Source organism: Mytilus californianus, unplaced genomic scaffold, assembly GCF_021869535.1.
Source record: "Mytilus californianus isolate M0D057914Y unplaced genomic scaffold, xbMytCali1.0.p SCAF_9, whole genome shotgun sequence".
Classification (NCBI taxonomy): Eukaryota; Metazoa; Mollusca; class Bivalvia; order Mytilida; family Mytilidae; genus Mytilus; species Mytilus californianus.
The window spans coordinates 41058841-41079297 of record NW_026262745.1 but is presented as its reverse complement, the minus strand read 5'-3'; the positions used below and the strand labels follow the sequence as shown (position 1 = coordinate 41079297).

The 20457-nt window shown below is 32.5% G+C and overlaps 1 protein-coding gene across 2 annotated transcripts in view; it reads right to left on the bottom strand.

Moving 5' to 3' along the window:
- The window catches only part of LOC127716169 (myosin heavy chain, striated muscle-like), a 54059-nt gene that overhangs the window by 11969 nt on the left and 21633 nt on the right, over positions 1–20457 (bottom strand). For both annotated transcript variants that reach the window (XM_052222289.1, XM_052222288.1), the window contains exons 3-14: positions 13366–13494; positions 12809–12934; positions 10309–10550; positions 9232–9525; positions 7226–7288; positions 6530–6595; positions 6028–6102; positions 5180–5416; positions 3814–4044; positions 3025–3237; positions 2433–2681; positions 798–992 (exon numbers count right to left, since the gene is read on the bottom strand). In XM_052222289.1, coding sequence (XP_052078249.1) covers positions 798–992; positions 2433–2681; positions 3025–3237; positions 3814–4044; positions 5180–5416; positions 6028–6102; positions 6530–6595; positions 7226–7288; positions 9232–9525; positions 10309–10550; positions 12809–12934; positions 13366–13494 — 2120 coding nt within the window. The remainder of the gene's footprint in view (positions 1–797; positions 993–2432; positions 2682–3024; positions 3238–3813; positions 4045–5179; positions 5417–6027; positions 6103–6529; positions 6596–7225; positions 7289–9231; positions 9526–10308; positions 10551–12808; positions 12935–13365; positions 13495–20457) is intronic.

Genomic DNA, 20457 nt, shown 5'->3' with positions numbered 1-20457 from the left:
AACCCTGCCTTGTACTAGACCGACACGTGCTAGTTCACAAGGTAACTGTCCGCAGGAAGACATGTCACCTTACCAGGACACATTATTCTGACTCCGAATCAACCAGTCTTTGCTCTTACTCCTTAATGTCGCGTGCTAATGCGGAGAATCAGCAAATACCAATTTTAAAGCCTTTTGTTTGACCCGACCGGGGTTCGAACCCACGACCTCCCGCACTCGAGGCGAACACGCTACAACGACACCACCGAGGAGGGTTTTTTTTTAAACAGTAAATTACTTAAATAGATGCAATTTAGCTTGATCGTTTATGGTTGTTTTAAAATAAAAAAAGCCAGGACAATATACTTCAATCATGTTAACTGCCGCAACACTCCGGTATCCTTATGGTCCTATTTTGAAAGATGCATATTAGACAAAATTTGTAGTGTTTAAGGTTCCACACCTACATGTAACGCGACAGCTTCAAATTCATCAAGTTCCAAAACACATAAAAGTGAATTTTATGCTTTAAGGCGAAATTTATGAGTAATGAGCTTCAAACATTCATGCAGATAATGATTGTCATTTGTAGACGAAACGCGCGTCTGGTGTACAAATCTGAAGCCTGGTAAAAATGTGTATATTTTAAGTTTACTTAACAACGAACGTCTATTATGATTCATACTTTAACCATTAAGCGATACCTTTCAATACGGCAAACAAAAGTTGCAAACAGAGAGATAGTTGCATTGACAATATCCCGATACATGTGCCAAGAAAATAGAAATGGTCTGATTAAAAAGAAAATCCAAATTTACCTTTCAATATTATCTTTCTCGTCTGTGAGTTTTCTAGATACATTCTTACATAGCCTCAATTGAGCTTTCAATTTATCACCTGATGACTCTGTTTGTTTTTCTGTGTCTTGAACTCTCAATATATTACAAAGTTCGTGAAGGTCTGTCTCGATAACAGCAAGTCTGTGGCTATTAGAGTCTTTCCCTTCAAGCTGCCTGATATAAAATGTTTAAATAGAAAGATAATTAAAACGTAAGAACATATTTACGTAAATGATAAAGATAAAATACTAAAAACATAATACAAGTATTGAAGTTACATTAACGAACAAAATGTGAAATTGGAAAATGAATTTCTCCCCGGAAACAAATAAACGCGAAAATAGATCTACGCATAAGTACGTTGAAACAGGGATTCAAACCATTCCAGATAAAACCTTGCAATTTAAAATTAAAACGTGTATGACTATTTTCAACTTAAATATCTCAATATTATTTTACATTATTTATATATACAAGTATTGACACTGAAAATACAAAAAAGATGCATTCCATTCATACATTTTATAATAATGAACGTATTTACCTTGTTGTTTTTTTACTTTTCAAGGGAATAAACACAATTATCCCCGGCTTAGTATATTTCTAGGATTTTGATTGGTTAACACACGTCGTTACAAACCCCATAGCCCTGGATGTTGCTAACCCATATCCCCGGACGTTGCTACCCATTACATCGGGGAACTTCACGCGCGTTTTCCTTAGTTCCATGGTTGTTCCTTATGAAATATCGAATTATGTAGATTATCCATGATGTCTGTATAATTAGATACTTAATCCACTAACGATTTTATCTTATTATATGTCGATTATTTGCACTCATTTTAGTAAATGCATCACTATGCTGCCACATTGTCAATAAATGGGACTACTGACCTAGCTATGCAAATGACCCACGTTGACGTCACGCCGTCTATGATGTAACTCTCACAACATTGAGCGCCAAATTCAACCCATTTCAGTTTTCTGTCTCTAGATTAAAAACGTCTTATATTTGTCTACCTGTAGGGTTCTACCAAAGGTAGTACCCTACACCCTGTAAAAATTATGTCAAATTCCCAATTTTCAATAAAAGATATTTAAAAAATGAAAAAAACGTTGCTTTCACGTTAAACTTTGTGGTCGAATTTCTCTAAAAATTGCCAGATTTAGATTAAGACCGGGGATAAATTCGTTATCTACGTTCATATCCGTAGATATGGATATTTTAACACCCTTCAGTACCCTGTACACCCTTCGGCTGCGCCTCATGGTGTTAAAATATCCATATCTACGGATATGAACGTATATAATTTGTATTATATCATTAATTCACAAACACAAGGACATATTTAAACTTTAAGTTTATTACTTAATGAGTAATGAGCACAAATAACCTTGGAATCTTAGAATTATTCGACTGAAATGAGAAACTTCAATCGTATCTTATAAAAGGCAGTCAACTGATCATCCATAAATATTGATATTGAAACAGATAAAGAAACTAACTTTATAGAATGTCTGTATGCTGTTCCATTTTCTTCACAGTTTGTGTAATTTTGTTATGGAAATTCATCTTTTCTAATTTTAAAAACTTTTGTGATAACACTGTATTACCTTTTATATATTTTGTTCTGTTCTTGGAGTTGTTTCAAACGTTCGTCGAATATTTCCAACTTTTTAATCATAGTACTCAATTTTTCAGAAAGCACGTGAGCGTTTTTAACTTTTCCATTTGTTCTACTGTCTGTTTCGTGTATATTGTCGTCGTTCAGTACACCTGCACCAAGTTTAACAATCCTATGACGTAGAACTTCCATGTCATTATCATGTTCTTTTATTGTCTTTTCATATTCGGTTATACGACTGAAAAGAAACGTCATTTATGTTTGAAAATTATGTAAACTGAGTGTTGAAAAGTTGGATCACATTTCGTAGGAACTTACACTAGTAATCATGGGGATTACGTCAATGAGATCATATGCAACGATACACATAAAACGTTTTGATATCAATTATAAAAATTAGGTTAATTACCATTATTCACGTATGTTAAAGGAATTTAGTTTATTGAAAAAACGTATAGTTCTTCATCTTGTTGGTACATGTATTGGAAATATAAATATTGTAATTCTAAATTCGTTAATTTTTTTAAGCTTAGCGAAGCATTTTAAATATATGATCCTTTTATTATGGTGTCTGTACATACCTCTCAAAATCTTGCATCAATTTTCTGATATTTTTCACAGAATGAGTTATCTCTGTAGTTTCTGGTAGTTCGTCTGATTTATTTGTGCTAATGCTTCTCAAACTTAGTCTACTGTTAGATGGTCTATAGTCGGTTTGTAGTTTGTTTAATTCCTCTGCTACTTTTTTCAGAATCTCACTACCGTTTGAAGAACCAAGACCTTCACTTAATTTTCTGAATAGAAATTAGGAATCAATTAAATCAACCAAAAATATTATTCATAGTAAAGTTTAATCTAAAGAAAAAAGATAGGTTGATAAGTTTCAGAATCTGATTTTTTTTTGCGGAAATATAGCTTGCCCGATATAGAGTTTACTGTTACAGTAACAACTCGTGTATATATATACTGCAATGTCTATCATGTCGCCAGGGTTTAATATGTGGATTGCAATTATTAAAATACGAAGCCGATAGAATTTTTCTCTTCGAACACTTTTTGAATTAACAGTACTGTATTTCTTTTCATAAAATATAATGTGCCTCGATGACCGAATGGTGTTAGCATTTCTTCCACAGAGATCACTGGTCTGTCAACAATGAAATTTCCAGTTGAATGCCGCTCATGGCAAGGTGGGTTCGACCCCGATCTTAATTGACTAGGATTGGCAGTTTTCCTGCCGAATGTCGATGGTTCTCTTCGTGTACTCCGGTTCCTCCTCAAATTAAATCTGGCCGCCAAGATACACCAAAGTGTGCTTAAAGTGACGTTTAACACCACCAATAAACATAAAATTACTTATATTTTATTACCTTTCCGCTTCTTCAAGTTTCTTAGAATTACTAACTAGTAATGCTTTAGCCGTTGCTATTTTTGCTTTAATTGGACCAGACTTAGATCTTGGACTGTCTGAATCTGCTGTTTTGGATGCATGTCTAACATCTGGAAAGTTTCTATTCGAATAAACGTCTTTCCATAGAGAATCAACTTCAGAAGATATGTCAGCAAAGCTAGCCTTCCAGACTTGTAAATCATTATTATCTCTATGAAAAACAATGTGAAAATATTGTTACAACTTTTGGTTAAGATACATCTAGACTAATGTATATTTTTTTTCATTTTTCTAAAGTACTATGATCAATCTAGCGAGTATAGAACTAAGAGCTTATTCAAAGCAATTCAAAGGAAAGTAGTTTTCAAGGCCTTGAAAGTGATTGAACATCCATAAAAATAAGAATAAATTATTTACTAGCAGTTATCTATTTAAACCAGGCTTTTACTAGAATCTAGCTATGTTTTACAAGTAACTATCGTACTGTAATATTACTGTAATATTTACTCTAACTCCTAAAAATGCATGCATAACTACTTTAATTTCCTTAAAGAGACGACCACAACTGTTAGTTTCTAGACGACAGTTTCATATTTTCGGTGACAGGTGTGAAAATAACAACATGTGGAATGATTGCCAATGAGACAACTCTCCATCAGTGCTTATCACGTACAAAATATACAGAGAAAACGATATACTTGTAATGTATGAAAATAACACTTTATAATGGTACCATTTATATTATTACTACCACTTATTTGATACCTTTGCTGGTGGACTATTAGTCCTCGAGGGTATCACTAGTCCAGAAGTACTGGCATGAACATACGGATATTGTTTTGATTGAAATTTACTGTTATAAATTTTACGAAATCATTTTAAATTGAAGAATATCTCCCTCGTGCAAAGCTCTGATTACTTGTCCGGTTTTGAATATACTTTTGGTCCTTTTGGTTTAATCAGCTATTCAACGTTTGTATAAGTTTTTGGATTTTCAAGTATTTTGGCCTCGAGCATCACTGAACAGATAGCAATTGTCGAAATGCGCATCTGGTGCAGTAAAATTGGTACTGTTTATATTGTTTATTAAATATCGTGCGTCCAAAGAGCGTTTCTGACTTTACCATGGTCATCTGCAACGCTACAATAAAAAAAAATAAAAACCAGCTGGGATGTATAAAAACGTATAAAAATGAGGAGCTTTATGACCAGTATGAACCTAAAATGTATGGCCAAAGTTAATCTAAGGTCAGCTTTGCATGAGGGAGCTAGAACCTTAGTTTCAAAGAATATTTTTTAATTCTTCAACTGGAATAGAAATATAAATAAAGACATGTAGAGCTAACCTAGACAATTCAGACTTTGTTTTCTGTAACATTTGTATTTCCTCTCCTAAATTAACAATCCGTGGAAGTAAGTCATCATATGTATCTTTGTCTCTAATTTTATTCATATTGGAAGCTTCTGATCGTGTCCGATGTATTTTATTCCGTTTGTTGACAGTGGTACACACACGAAGTATTTCCGAAGATAGATTGTCCAGAACTTGACGATGTCTTGTGTCTTCCGTCTCTTTATGATGACTAAATAGTAAACATGCACTAAGATGAAAGTTAATTTACTACAAACACTAGAATAACTAATTAATATACTTAACATATACAATATTGTATTTGTAAAAGCTTTAAGATAAAGACTTTTATTCTGAAGCAAAGGCAGAATTGATAAGAACCAATTCATGTTTTTACACAATCATGCATCTAATATATACAATCTAATGGAAGAATAACTTGAGGTACCCTCAGAGAAACAGTGAAACTGGAATACAGTTATTTCTAAATTTAATTGTGTTACCTTGAAATTCCAAGTCTGGCTAATGTGTCTTGTTAAGGGTAAAGCTGTTTTAGTTTTTGTTGTACGCGGTTCACTAATACGCATTTTGAAACGGACCCCTTTAAAAGCAACACTTCGGATCTGTCAGGGAAAAGGCTTGTACTCACTAACTTCATGTTTAATCTATGTAGTCAAAATGTTTTGTTTGACATTTTTTTCACGATAGCATTTTCTTATTCAAAAACGTGGTTCTCATCCTGAATATGTGTAAATTATTATGTCATTTAGCTCACGAAGCAATAGAACTATCAAACAATTAGTCAAAACTTTGAAAGAAAGCAATGAAACACGCTAAACTTACACCTCTAAGTTCTTCTTTATATTCAGTTCTAAGGTCTGTAGCTTTACCACCATATCTCGCTTCTCATGTTCATGGCTACAAGTAAAACAATGGGAATTTATTTTGTGGTATTTCCAAAGTAAGCCATCACGATATTTAGCCAAAAGGTTTAAATGTTTAAAAAAAAAAACGCATTAATAGTCTAAACCAAAAATCGAAAGCATAATTGTAAAAATCGCTACGAATATATCCGATGGATTTCATGACAAGTGTGTATTTTTTTAGGTAAAAAAATGCATACGTTATGTTAGTACACGTGTACTATAAACAGTGGCTTTAATGTTACAATCTGTCTTGTAGAAAATCTATGAAAAATGTTCTTACATACATTTCGCAATATAATACAATGATATCATTTATGTGAACTTGTTCATTATCTGTTACATGTAGTACTCGTCTATTTTTATGAATAATAGACTAAAAAATATATATATGAATAGAAAAATATAAAATTTGAACTTACATTTCTGCCATTCTTTCTACTGTTTTTCCTTTTGCCCTTTGTGCAATAGAATGAGTGCTTCGCAATCTACAGAAAATAGAAAAACTTACTAAACGATGCTTTGTTTATTAACAGCTGATATTAACAATCAAATACTGCTAACAAAAACGAGTTTCCAGGCATAACATGATATGTTATACAATCTGATAAGTATCGTCAATGTGAAGTAAATTGTATAGCCAAAAGAAGGTGAACTGGAAATATGAATGAGAAATTTGAATTCTGACACTCAAAGAACGATTGTCTTATTTTGGCCCCAGATGACTACTGTATAACAGATATCACATATTGAACCATAAGTTAATGGGGAAACTAACATGTAACCTCAGATGACAATGTAAGAACGACGCAATCGCCAGTAGTAGAGGACACAAACAAATTAAGCTTAACCATCCAAGTTTAAACCGGAAAACAGTAGCAGAGTGATGGCAATATATTTTAAAGGCCATTACCGATAGATTCTTTCAATGGTAATGCTTAATAAAAAAAGCTTTGAAATTTTAGAATATTATGCTAATTTTTCTTGAAATAGTTGATTCCAATCTGAATAAAAGAATATGTGGTTTGTACCTCAGCTAAACAGCAATCCAACAATACAACAAGCAAAAGACATATACTGTTGAGGTCAATATTCCTTTATTTGCTTGCAGTACTAACCTGTCAAGTTCCTGTTCTTTTCTAGATAACGCTGATTGTAATCTCTCCACTTCAACTTGTAAACTGAAAATAAATTTAAAATCATCTTTAAAAACTTTTTATATACAGGCACATTTTTATAATTGCCACATTCTTTATATGCCTGTCCAAAGTCAGGAGCCTGTTGTTCAGTGGTTGTCGTTGGTTCATGTCTGTCATATTTGTTTTTCGTAAATTGATTTGTTATAAATTAGGCTGTTAGTTTTCTCAATTGAATTGTTTCATATTTTTCATGTCGGGGTCTTTTATAGCCGACTATATGGTTGTAGGCCGTACGGTTGTCATACTTGCTTACATCCACTTCATTTAAACTTTGGTGGATAGTTGTCTCATTGACAATCATACCACATCTTCTTATTTTTATGTACATTTTTGTATTTCTCTCATTTATAACATTCATGTCAAATAATACTATATATATGATCCGTTCATCCTATTTCGACTCTTTAAAATTCAAGAGTCTATCCAAAATTGAGGTAAATTATATTGCCTTCCAAATACCGTTTCGATCCCTAACATCACTGAAGAGACATTAATTGTCGAAATCCGGGTATGGTGTACAAATTTTTGCACCTCATGTTTGTGGTATATCATCTTTTCCGCAAGTTAATTGTTTTCTGTTTGCTATTAAATTAATATAAAGATCCATTTTGTTACATCTGGTTATAAATTTATTTGGCAATCGCCAATGGCAGTCAGCAGGGTTTAAGAACATCCGTTGTTCGACCTGTTAGTCAAATGCGTTTTGTTAAAATATACTTTTTCACTTTTTTAGTCTTTTGGAAAATGTTGTTTGTGCTTGTTTAGACCCCTCTACCAAGAAATTTGTTTTACATGCACACGTATAAAAATTGCGGTTTTAATCCAACGCAATCATAGGTTTGAACGTTGTTTTCAATTTAGACTTGTTTATATTTTATCGTTTGGGCTTGTATTATATTTTCCTTCGGGTTTATATGATCCGTTCATCCTATTTCGACTTTTTAAAATTCAAGAGTCTATCCAAAATTGAGGTAAATTATATGGCCTTCCAAATACCATTTCGATCTCTAACATCACTGAAGAGACATTAATTGTCGAAATCCGAATATGGTGTACAAATATTTGCACCTCATGTTTGTGGTATATCATCTTTTCCGCAAGTTTATTGTTTTCTGTTTGGTACTTAATTAATATTAAGATCCATTTTGTTACATCTGGTGATAAATTCATTTGGCAATCGCCAATGGCAGTCAGCAGGGTTTAAGAACATCCGTTGTTCGACCTGTTATAAGTCAAATGCGTTTTGTTAAAATATACTTTTTCACTTTTTTGGTCTTTTAGAAAATGTTGTTTGTGCTGTATTTAGACCCATCTACCAAGAAATTTGTTTTACATGCACACGTATAAAAATTGCGTTTTTTATCCAACGCAATCATAGGTTTGAACGTTTAAACAACCAATAACTGTGTACATAAAACCCAGTCATATAACTTAAAACAACTTTTAAAATGTATGTATACATTTAGTTTCCGTTGTTGTGGTATATTAGTAATTACATAGATAAGTTTTCTCATATTCAAGTCATTAATGCATGTTCTTTAGTTTGAAAAGTACTTGCGAAACCCATACAATTTTTTTCTTCGATTGAAATATCAAAAAATCTAAACTTATTTCTAAGTACTGTCATAAAGGTATAAAAAGAGGAAACATCACTTGTCTAAAGAAATCATCTAAAACTAAAGTTGTTAATTCCTTAAAAATTTTACCGCATCTGATCTTGGTTATTCTATAACTTATACAACCATTTTTATGTTTCTGAATGCTTTATCTGCAGTCCTTATAGTCTCGAGAGATGATCCCTAATTCCAGTGGCACATGCAATCTGCAATGGGTATTATAAAATTTCCCCTTATACTCTCTATTTGATATTTACTGTAACGTTTTTGTTTGCATATAAAACAACAGTTTCTCTATTGCGTACCAACCTTTGCAAGTATTCATCTTGCGTTAATTTTCTTTTCTGAAACTCGTCCTCAAATATTTTCAATTTGGCCACTAATGTCCTGACATCTTTTAATTCTTCACCTTTAGGAAGTTTATGACCCGTTTTTGCCTGAGGTTTTGTAGTCTTTGCTGTTTGTTTTGATGTGTCTTTTTGAGGTATATTTTGACCGTGTTTGGTTTTATCAATGTCTAATTGATCAAACAGTCTAGAAATAGTTTTATTTAGTCCTAACAGTTCTTCAGAGGAAGCATTTCCACTGTTCCCTCGACCATTGCTGTAAATAATGAAAGAAAATTTCAATATAACAATATGTTTGAAGAGCAAAAATTCAGTGTGAGCAACTGTATCCGTACACAAAGAATACGTACATGATTGAGTCGCGGAACTTCAAAACTGATCATTAAGTTTTAATGTCTTCGAATCAATATTTAACTTCATTGTCTTAAATCACATGACTTATTAGTAGTTGACAGTTTATACTTTGATTATTAAGGGGAATAAATCACAAGCACGTGGCACATTCTACTGCATACACACAGCAAAAGCAAGCTTCTTTTTACTTTAACTTGATTCAAAGACAGTTTTAGAAAATTTGAATTACGTTGCCATTGAACATTATAAACATGTGTTATTAGAATAACTATGTGTATTTCTGTTTTCACATCGTAATTAAGTGGCAACAGTAGTTTACCGATGTGCAAAACTGTTATTATTCATTTTGACTACATTCGCCGAGAAAAAAAAAACCTTGAGAAATCACATGAACTTCAAATGGAGTGAAACTTGGTGCGTCGTTTCAACAGGATACGGAGTTTCCATGTATGCACCAGCCGTCAATCAAATTCATATCCCAGGTTTACTTACTTAAGAACAGGACATTGGTAACAATACAGAGCAAAACGTAATACAGTTTAAGAAATTTAACACAATATACTAGACCAATTTCAATTATATATGATTATATATCTTTCAATTTTTTTTGTGTTGTTGGATTGGTGTTTTATCGACATATAAACTATCTTATTCAAAATGTCGAACTATGCCTTAAACAACTTACACTTCAATAACTGGTGTTTTATGACTGTTTCTAAATGTGGACTGGTCAGACTGTATTACTGGGCGTTTTATGACAGGTACGACAGGTATTCCGTGACCTTTTGCCTTTTGTCTCTCCTGAGCGTGTTGGAGAGTTACCGTCCTTGCTCTGTTACCAGTTTTATCTTCTATCTTTTTGTCCAACCGTTGTGGATTCTGTGTATCACGTTTTATCGCTTTCATAGTACTAGTACTATCAACAACCTAAAATTAAACGTGTAAGTTATCGCTTAATGATCTGCGATACAATTACTTCATAATAACTAATTTCATATAAGAAGGTGCAACATAAATTGAAACGACAGTTTGTCAATTAAAGCAATCGCACTAGTTCATCTATAATAATAGAATTAACTTTTCGCTCATACATTTTTCACTTCTTTGTCAACTTAAAGTGTACTGTTGTGTTACTTTTAGTATTCTTATTACTACATAATTAAATGAATACATTTCTTTTTCATAATGATTTGTTGCAAAAATTGTAATATCATCAGACTATTATAGTTAAAGATAACTAATAAATACTGTCATAACTTTCAGTCAATCTAGAAGAGTTGTTGCAGAATACACACCCTGTTGGTAGCTAGACTGTGCAGGTTATTGTTGTTTTGAGTTTTAATGTTTAATGACAATTTTTCCAGACAGGTAAAGCGGAGGTAGGGGTGGGGGTGCTGTGTGCACGTAAAACTGGTTTAATACAATCCTCTTTACATGTTTTCCTATGTCAAGTCAGGTATCTACCTGCCCCATTTGTCTTAGTTTATATATACAAAATTAGAAGATGTAGTGCGTTTGCCAACGAGACAACAACTATCTAAAAGAGACCAAAGGACAATGATGTTTACAACTACAGGGAACTAAACGGCCGTCAAAAATAAAAACAAAAACAATGCCGTATAGTCAGCTGCTATGTCTATCGAGTGTTGGTGATTGATGTGTTTCAGTGAACGATGTTTTTTTTTTGGCGATTTCTGTTATTCCTGTTTATGTATCATAGAAATATTGCAAAAAGAAACAACAACGAGAGACAGTAATAATATATCTTACGTACATAACTTGACAGGAAAGGATGTATCAATTGTGCAACTAATTCACATAGTAAATACTAGTACATAGTGCATAATCATTTCGACAAATATACCGACCGAACGAATGAATTAGTATAAATATGGACAGTAACCTCTATAATAAATACCTCATACTTGTATATATGGGCGAGTCTTAACTTCAAACGCGGCGTAACTTGTTCTAGCTCCAGACAGAAAGAGAGACAAACCATTTGAAATATGGTGTATTTAAGCACTCGCACTGTGACGTGGGAGTGGTGGAAACAAGTATTCAAATTATTAACTACTTACAAATTGCGAATCGAGAAATTATTGTTTTCAATTTAGACTTTATCGCAACGCAACAGTTACAATTGATTATTTGTCAATTAGCACTATACGTATATGAACCGAGTGATACCAGGTGCAAATCATGAAATTGTTGTTTTTTGGGTTGGATTGCGATATCATATTGGTATGTAACGAAGAGCGATAATTTCATAAATCACATTTAAGAACACGTGATAATTCTAGAGAACATGATTTGACAAAATAATACACTAAAACTGTACCATGTGCACGTAACAGAACAAGATTTGACAAAATAATACACTACTTCTGTACGTAACAGCTCACTACAGTCTGATAATTTGAATTAATATATATCACATGTACATGTAATATAAACTCTAAATTACGGAAAGCTTTATTAGTTTAAGGGACATGGTAAATACAATTAGGAACGGAGAAAGGAGAGACAGCTTTATTCCCCAGAATAACATACATTTTCTCGATAGAATTTCACGAAGGCATTGTTAAACGTGCACAAAAACGAAGTTGAGTTAGCCCCAATCCCCTTTTCTCTATTAGAGAAAATTGCCCTTTCTTTAATTATCTGGTACTTTTGTGGTTTTACTTTTGAACATGGTTTACAAGCCTTGTTTTTGTCATGTTGCATTGTATTACTTCTTGTAAGATTGCTTTGAACCACAACCTTGTTAATTTGTACCACAATTGAAAAAAAAATAATTTCAAGGTTGAATGAATCCAATCCCTCCACGGAATTGAAATTTTAAACGGAATGTCGATCTTCATTGTGGAAAGTGTTCACAGAAATCTTCAAAGCGACAAAAATATGGTTCTGCCGTTTGATTTCGTATAAACATTATAAACATTTGGTAAATTGCTTGTTTTGTGCCTACGTCTGTAAATTTGACACATTTACGAATAACCTTCAATTGGCAACTGGGGCACTATAAAGCAGACTTCAGTTGTAAATAAATTTGAATAATAATGTGTCATTATGTTTATCAAACATAAGGATGGCTATAAACCAAAAACCGATACTCTTTTCTGACCCCCCTCCCCCCCCCCCCCCAAAAAAAAAGAAAATTTGAAAAATACACATGTACTCACATCTAAAATATCTGCTTTGATTTGCTCAAACTTTGCTTTGACATTTTTATAAGCACCTTCGTTCTTTAAGCTTTGTTCTAATCTTTTTAAAGATGGTTTAAGGTCATTTGCCTGCCCTGCCTTAGTCTGTAAAAAAAATAGGATCATCCAGAATAAGCTATGTTATCATCAGTAATACGTATTATAATATTATTTAAAATCAATAAAGCTATACAATTTATTCAGTAAATTATTAATAGGGCTATGAACTGATTTTCTTATTTGATACAAACTGGTTCTCACAGTTCTACATATCTCTATCGAACACAGGATTTGTTTACTATGCACGAGGGAGATACATTCATTAATTTAAAAAGATTTCCATGTTTTATTAGTGTTTTCTGACTACTGTCTTCTTGTCTTTTTATATTTTGGTCACAGTACATAAATAATTGTCTTCTTGGTTTTTCCTCACTTTTCTGTGTCTTTGTATCATTTTGATATAAACAAATAATGGTTGGGCGATGATTGAGATTCAGAGTTTGTTATATTATATAAGCAAACTATGATATGCATACCTTTGAAATACAATTCTTAAAATGATTATACGAGTCTGAGATAACTTTAGAATTAAGTGTTCGTTTCTCTGTAAGTAAATTTTCCAATGATTGTTGCAATATGGTCAGCCTTTGTGTATTAACTGTCATCTGAAATTTAAAACAAAATTCTGTTTAGCCATTACTTACATGTACAATATGTTTAAGTCTTATGAAGGGGTTATGGTTTGAGTAGTTTTCGTTCCGTTGTTTGTATATTTGTCAAGATCAATTAGAACCATTTAAAAACATAAATATTGGCAACAACATTGACTAAAATAAAAAAAAAACGACAACAACAAAACCCTTTCCCCGAGCTGTGTTAACGCCGCGTCGGCGTACATTGGATATGTTGCGTTTAGAAGAATTTTCAAAATGGCGCACAATTGCTTTTTTGGTAATGGTCAGGCAAAAAAAATATCCCATAAAAAGAAAAACTAATTATGTATAGATTTATAAAAAGTATTTTAAAGATGCATACGAAATTAAGTTTTCTTATAGTGAGGACAATGGCAAAAATGTTTGAAAATGTATATGACTGGTTAGGGAATTGGGGGGCCTTGGACAGAATTAAAAAGAGTTACTAAGTGTAGCGATCATCAGTTTGTTTGTGTGACCGTCGAAATTCTGAAGTGCATAGTATGGATTTGAATTTTGAGGTTTTCGTCTGTATACACACAATAGTTCACTACGAGATAGACATTATAAAATTAAAATTGATTCAATCGAGAAAAATATATTACACTTACCAATCCACCAACACACAAACAAACATATATACAAACTAAACCATATGAAAACCCAGCACTCGCACACGATCATTTGCTTTATGCTCTAGGCCTAAAGCAACTCTACATTATTCGCTTCATTATGTTACTATGCATAATCGAAACTAATGACCCGGAATTTTGTAATTGCACATGAAAAAAAATTATATTACTCAGACAAGATGCTGTTTTATTGCACCCGTATAAAAGCAATCTCGTCTACTTTTAATCATTTTAATCACATTTATTGACACAAGTTCTTTCATATCGAATAGGTTTATGCTGTGAAAAGGTCATGAAGATGCATGTTTCTTGAAAATCAATTCAAATTTACATTGTGTAATAATAGACTTCAAACAAATTTGTTCGTTATATCGAATATATTAATGCAAAAAGGGAACATTATGTCTGTGTGGTTTTTGCCATCGCAACGACCTACATCAAGGTTATACATTGGTCCAGGTTATAGTCACTGTTTTCTTGGTTACAGGAAATGTATAGCTTTGCTGGTTGATGTTGATTTTTAAGAAACTTAAAATACTTGCCGAGATTTATTCAAAGTTCTTTTTAGTACGATTTGTTGATCTACTATACGTTAACGACATTAAAAAGGATGAGGCATGTGATCTTAATTAAATTCAGTTTAATCCCGCCAGATTTGCCTGTTTTCTCTTTCCCCTGGACAGACAGAAGTTGTCGTATGTCATATTTTAATGTTTTCTTCTTTATTTGGAGAATTATGTGTTGGTGGAAGATCTCTGATTGCTTAAATTAAATTTTAATAAATCATAGACTTTGGACTATTTAGAGCTTTATGTTTTGTATAAGCACCTGTTACCATGGTTACTGTTGAGGATTGTAAGTTATCCACTTGATGTCGTTTGATATTTGTATACCCACAATTTCTTTGTATTCATAGTATATGAATACGTTTTAAAATTTACGGTAATTATTGAACTGAACTATCATAGGGATTTTTTATTCGTTAACTCATTTAAATCGCTTAATAATTCTTTTTTTATCGTTGGTTGTATCTAGTATAGAAATTTCTTTACATCTTTTTAACCAGCCATTAAAACTAAGATGAGATGATAATAGTAATACCAATAACTGTTATATATTTTGTCATTTATCATATCTTCGTTTCTTCCATGCGTATATCCCGAATTTAGATTGTTTCGCATTAATAATTAAGATAACTGGTTTATTGTAATTACTTTTATATAAAATCAGATACGGGATGATTGCAAATAAGACAACCATCAAACTGAGTCCAACTGAAGTGGATGTAAGAAAGTTTAGGTCACCGCACGGCCTTCAACAATGAGCAAAATCCATACCGAATAGTCAGCTATAAAAGATCCAGACATGACACAAAATATGGAACAATTCAAACGAAAAAACAAACGGCATGATTCATGGTAAAACAATAAACGAAAGAAAAAACAAACATAACAGACAGCAACCAACAATTAATATCCACTAAATCACAGCTAATGACTTGGTATAGGAACATAAAAAAAATTATAGAATGTTGCGGGTGTTTTGTTTTGTCTACGTATTTCAGTTTTTGATTTTTGGACTATTCCGTTTTTAATTTTTATTATTATATTAATTGATTTTCAAAGTCATTACATAAGTGCATTAGGCATTCCATTTCTAAATCTTTTATTTTTTTTTTAAAGTTTTGGTGGTTTTATTTGTTTTTTTTTTGTTAAGTGTGTTAGTAGTTTTCTATTTGTGGTGCAAATAACTTTTTTGTATTTTAAAAAACGTATTTTACCTTTTAATCTCCCCCGATCATTTATTTATTTCCTTTTACAGGGCGTATAAATGCACAATCCCTTTCGGTCTGATTATTGGTGTTGAGGTGTAATACCACCAAATCATAGTAATACGCCATACCAGTGGATTGATTTGATTTGATTTTTGGTGTTTCAACGCCACTTTTAAGCACCGCTTTTGGGCTATTTCGTGGCGGCCAGTTTTTATTGGTGGAGGAAGCCGGAGTGCCCGGATAAAACATGACCTTCGATAGGAAAACTGACAATCCTAGTCAATTAAGATTGGAGTCGAGTGCACCCGCACGAGCGGGGTTTGAACTCACAACCTCAGTGTTGACTGGCTAGTGATTATAGTAGTAACTACTTAGACCACTCGGCCACCGAGGACCCCCATACCAGTGGAAGGCTCGTAGCAAAATATATGTCAAAAATAATTAAACCGTTTCAGGTTTATTGTAGTAAACCTCCATTTGTTCCATTGAGAGATAAATCAGAAAAGATTTTTTTTCTAAAACGTAGCCAGTATACGTCAACATTGGTTTCCGTACGAGTTAAACCTCGAAATTTAGTTAATTTCACATTTAAATACATATTCTTCAAACTAAAACAAAAATGTATACATATAAAAACAATGCTTATGAGACAACTATCCAGAATGACGAAATGGGGAGAATATAAACAACTATAGGGCTCCGAATTGACAAATAAATCAACGTTCAGTTTCAATCATTGTTTCTTATTTCACAGATATTCATTATCATATATATTTATTTTGTAGTTTTAGTCTTATATTGTTAACAAATTTGCTTCAGACATTTATAATTAATTTTACATAAGAAAATTAGATTGTCCTTTACTTGTCAGTTTATACTGTTTTGTTCGTTTAAAAAAATGGTTTTGGTGTTTGCCTGAAATTATGCAAATAAACGCATTGATCTTAAGTCTTTCATTTTTAAACAGTATATGTTATCTTTAAGATGCTTTTTGAAACAGACTTGTCATGTAGGTTCGATGGTTACGTTAATGAATAGATGGATGGATCATTTGGATCACAAAAGGTAACATCTCAGTGTCAACTTACAAACCATAATCTAAACGTTTAGATTTCGCTCCATTAAACACTTTCCAGCTATTAATTTGGTTGCGTTGTCTTTTTCAGGGTATTAGTCTATTATATAGATCAATACTCGCACAAAGTACACAATCGTGTAATGTGTCATCAGATTGTATTTTCATTTTGCAAAGGAGGCTTGAGAATTTTAATAATTCTAAAGCATTTGATGCTGAGGCTGTGACGGAAATATCAGGGTAAATACTATACCACATTTGTATATTTAATTTTAAAACTATTTCGATTGCTTTTCAAATACAAAACTTGTAAAATTAACAGATTATAGTATTTCCTAAAGATAGTGTTTCCTTTCCCATATGGTATCGGTATTGCCAGTCATCTTTAGAGTAGTTAATTTTAGTATCTATAAAAACAAAATGGAGAAAGGTTGGTGGACACAGTATGATAATTCATTAAAGACATTAAAGACGAATTTGTGTAAAGTAACTCTTACCGCAAAATTAAAATACTCACCCCTTTTCTTTACTGAATACGTATATAAATTGCAAGTTATTGATCCATATGTTAAATTCAATAAATGATGCTTTTAAGACAAAATGAATTTCACAAGCATAAACTACACTATACTCACAAACAGGATTTGAATCCATAAATGCCCCGTAGACAAGGAAGGATAAATTTCCAATATAGCTTGAGTTATCTTAAAATCAACGAACGTAGTCAAAGCAGAGACCAAACAGAGCTCAATTTACAAGTTATCTACAACGCAGAGTAGCCGTTAGAGATACAGATTAGTTTCTCATAAAACTTTAATCCAGAGTAAAACGTCTGATATATGGCGGGAATATTACCGCCTGGAATTCTCCGATATGTTATTCCGTTACTCTGTCACGTCAACTCGTCGATAAACACATCAATAATGAACAAGAAATTGATCACTTTATAGTAATCAACTGCGGTTACAATTGATTGTATTCTGCTCTTGACGTTAGGTAAATATCACATATAGAGAAGCTAAATCAGTTATTCTTAAGACTATTCCTGTTTTCATATTTAGAGTCCGTACAGATCCAGTTTTGTTTTACAAGTGCGAAAGGATAATAAGTCAAAGTGTTAAACGTTCAAAGAACTTCATGGTAAAATGGATATTCAGATATTGATTACTACTAGTATTTAAATATAATTTTCTTTTTGTATAAGCAACTGCATGCCATCCATAATCCTACTGCATGGTCTGTTCACCTTAGCAATATTAAAAGGTCAAACGTGTAAATTTTATTCGAAGCAATCATACATAAACATAAATTTGAATTATACAATGATTGATATGAATATTAGAAACTTTCTTGTATGAACATAGCTATTCAAAACTATATTGTGACCTTGATGTTTTCCTTCTTTCCGATCTGGCCAAATTCGACGACGCAATTATTAGAAAAAAATCGAATGAATAAATTATTTAGCCCAACATTTAAGACCAAATAACAGGGTCAAAATGGAGTAATTGAAGAATCCTTTACCATTTTAATAGAGAAAAGTTTTAAATTAGCATCTTGAGCGAACAACCGAGAGATTTCTCGTATTAATGAAATCCAAATCAAACGCAAAACTGGAACACTTAACTTTGAATTTATACACGTTGATGGATATCAAACTAGTTTCCGATCATACATCGGACAAGTAGCTAGTTACTGTAAATGGTTCAGTATTTTCATGAATGATTTTAACATTTTGTGCAATAAAAAAGTATTTAATATAAGAAAAACAACGAACTCCAAGGGAAATTCGAAAGGGGTAAGTTCATAAAAACTGACAAAATCAAAGGCTAGGCTTTAACTAATCAACTAACGGAACGAATGGACAACTGTCATATTCCTGACTTAGTACAGGCATTTTACGAAGAAAATTGTGAGTTAAACCTGGTTTTAAAGCTAGCTAAACCTCCCATTGGTACGACAGTTGATTAGAGTTCCGTTATATTGACAAAATTATGTGAGCAACCCAAACAGACATGATATGTTAATGTGACAATAATTGGGATCCAGCAGCAAAACTTTGTAAGTATACATCAAAGACATACAACACAACCGACTAAAAGATTCAAACAAATATGTTCAATTAAAAACAATTATTTGAATTGTTTTACTTTTGTCGTTTCGGGGCCTTTTATAGCTGACTATGCGGTATGGGCTTTGCTCATTGTTGAAGGCCATACCATGACCTATAGTTGTAAACTTCTATGCCATTTGGTCTCTAATGGAGAGTTGTCTCATTGGCAATCGGTAATTATATCTGATTATAAAAATAACAAGATGTGGTATACATCTTCTTATTTTTATAATCCGATATAATTTGTTAGAAGCACCTAAAGCACCTAAACCAGATTATACTTTTTTAATGTCCCATTTGATAATATACATAGCATTTACTCATGCTATTGTATGTTTTTGATTTTAACAACTTATAACTGTGGTCTTTCTTGAATTCGAAGGTAGTAAGTGTAGAAATCAGTAGAAGAGAGGCAAAAGATACCAAAGGGACATTCAAACTCATAAGTCGAAAATAAACTGATATGGCTAAAAAAGAAAAGGACCAACAGACAAACAACAGTTTAGGTTTGCTATGACACCTACAAATATAACCTGTAGATTGTGGACAATGAGTCATCGACTCTCAGATTTTGATTATAAACTCATCAAAGATACAAGGCTCGCAATTTAATAAGTTTGTTTCTCTAATTCTATGGAAATTTATCCCGTTCCGAACCCATTGTATAAAAAAATTTAATCAACGTGTGGTTGCCAGTGATCTCAGGTGATGATTGGATGAGTTTAAGGGTCATAACCTTTCTCAGCTCACTGGATGCATCAAAATATGCTAACAGGTGTTAATGAAATTGACAACTTTATGGAAAGTGGAAGGCACTCGAAGGGGATTTTAGTTTAGCAAAAAAGGAAAATTTATTTTTCAATCATTAGAGCAACAGATTCTTACATAGTTACTCGTGGATTATCGGATTTATCCAATCTCGATAGTTAAATTATAAATTTTAAAGTCCTCGCCGAGGCTCGGACTTTAAAATTGATAATTTAACTATCTCGATTGGATAAATCCGATAATCCACTGGTATCAATGTAAGAATCTATATTTCTCTAATTCTTCGTCAATTTATCACCCATTGTATAAAAAAAATTTAATCAACGTGTGGTTCGTTTGATCTCAGTTCTTCGTTGGTTAAAATCCGATTATGACGTCGAATGTTCTTGCTTTCCTCTGAATTTCCTATTGTGACGGCATGAAAAAAGGCGACCATGCCTGATGACGTCACATAGAAATAACACATCTTTTTGCAGATCATTCGAAATGAAGGAATAAATTTGCCTGCGTATTGTTTGAAAATCATTAGAGAAACAGATTCCACCACCAAATCTCGTGTAATACGATATTTATC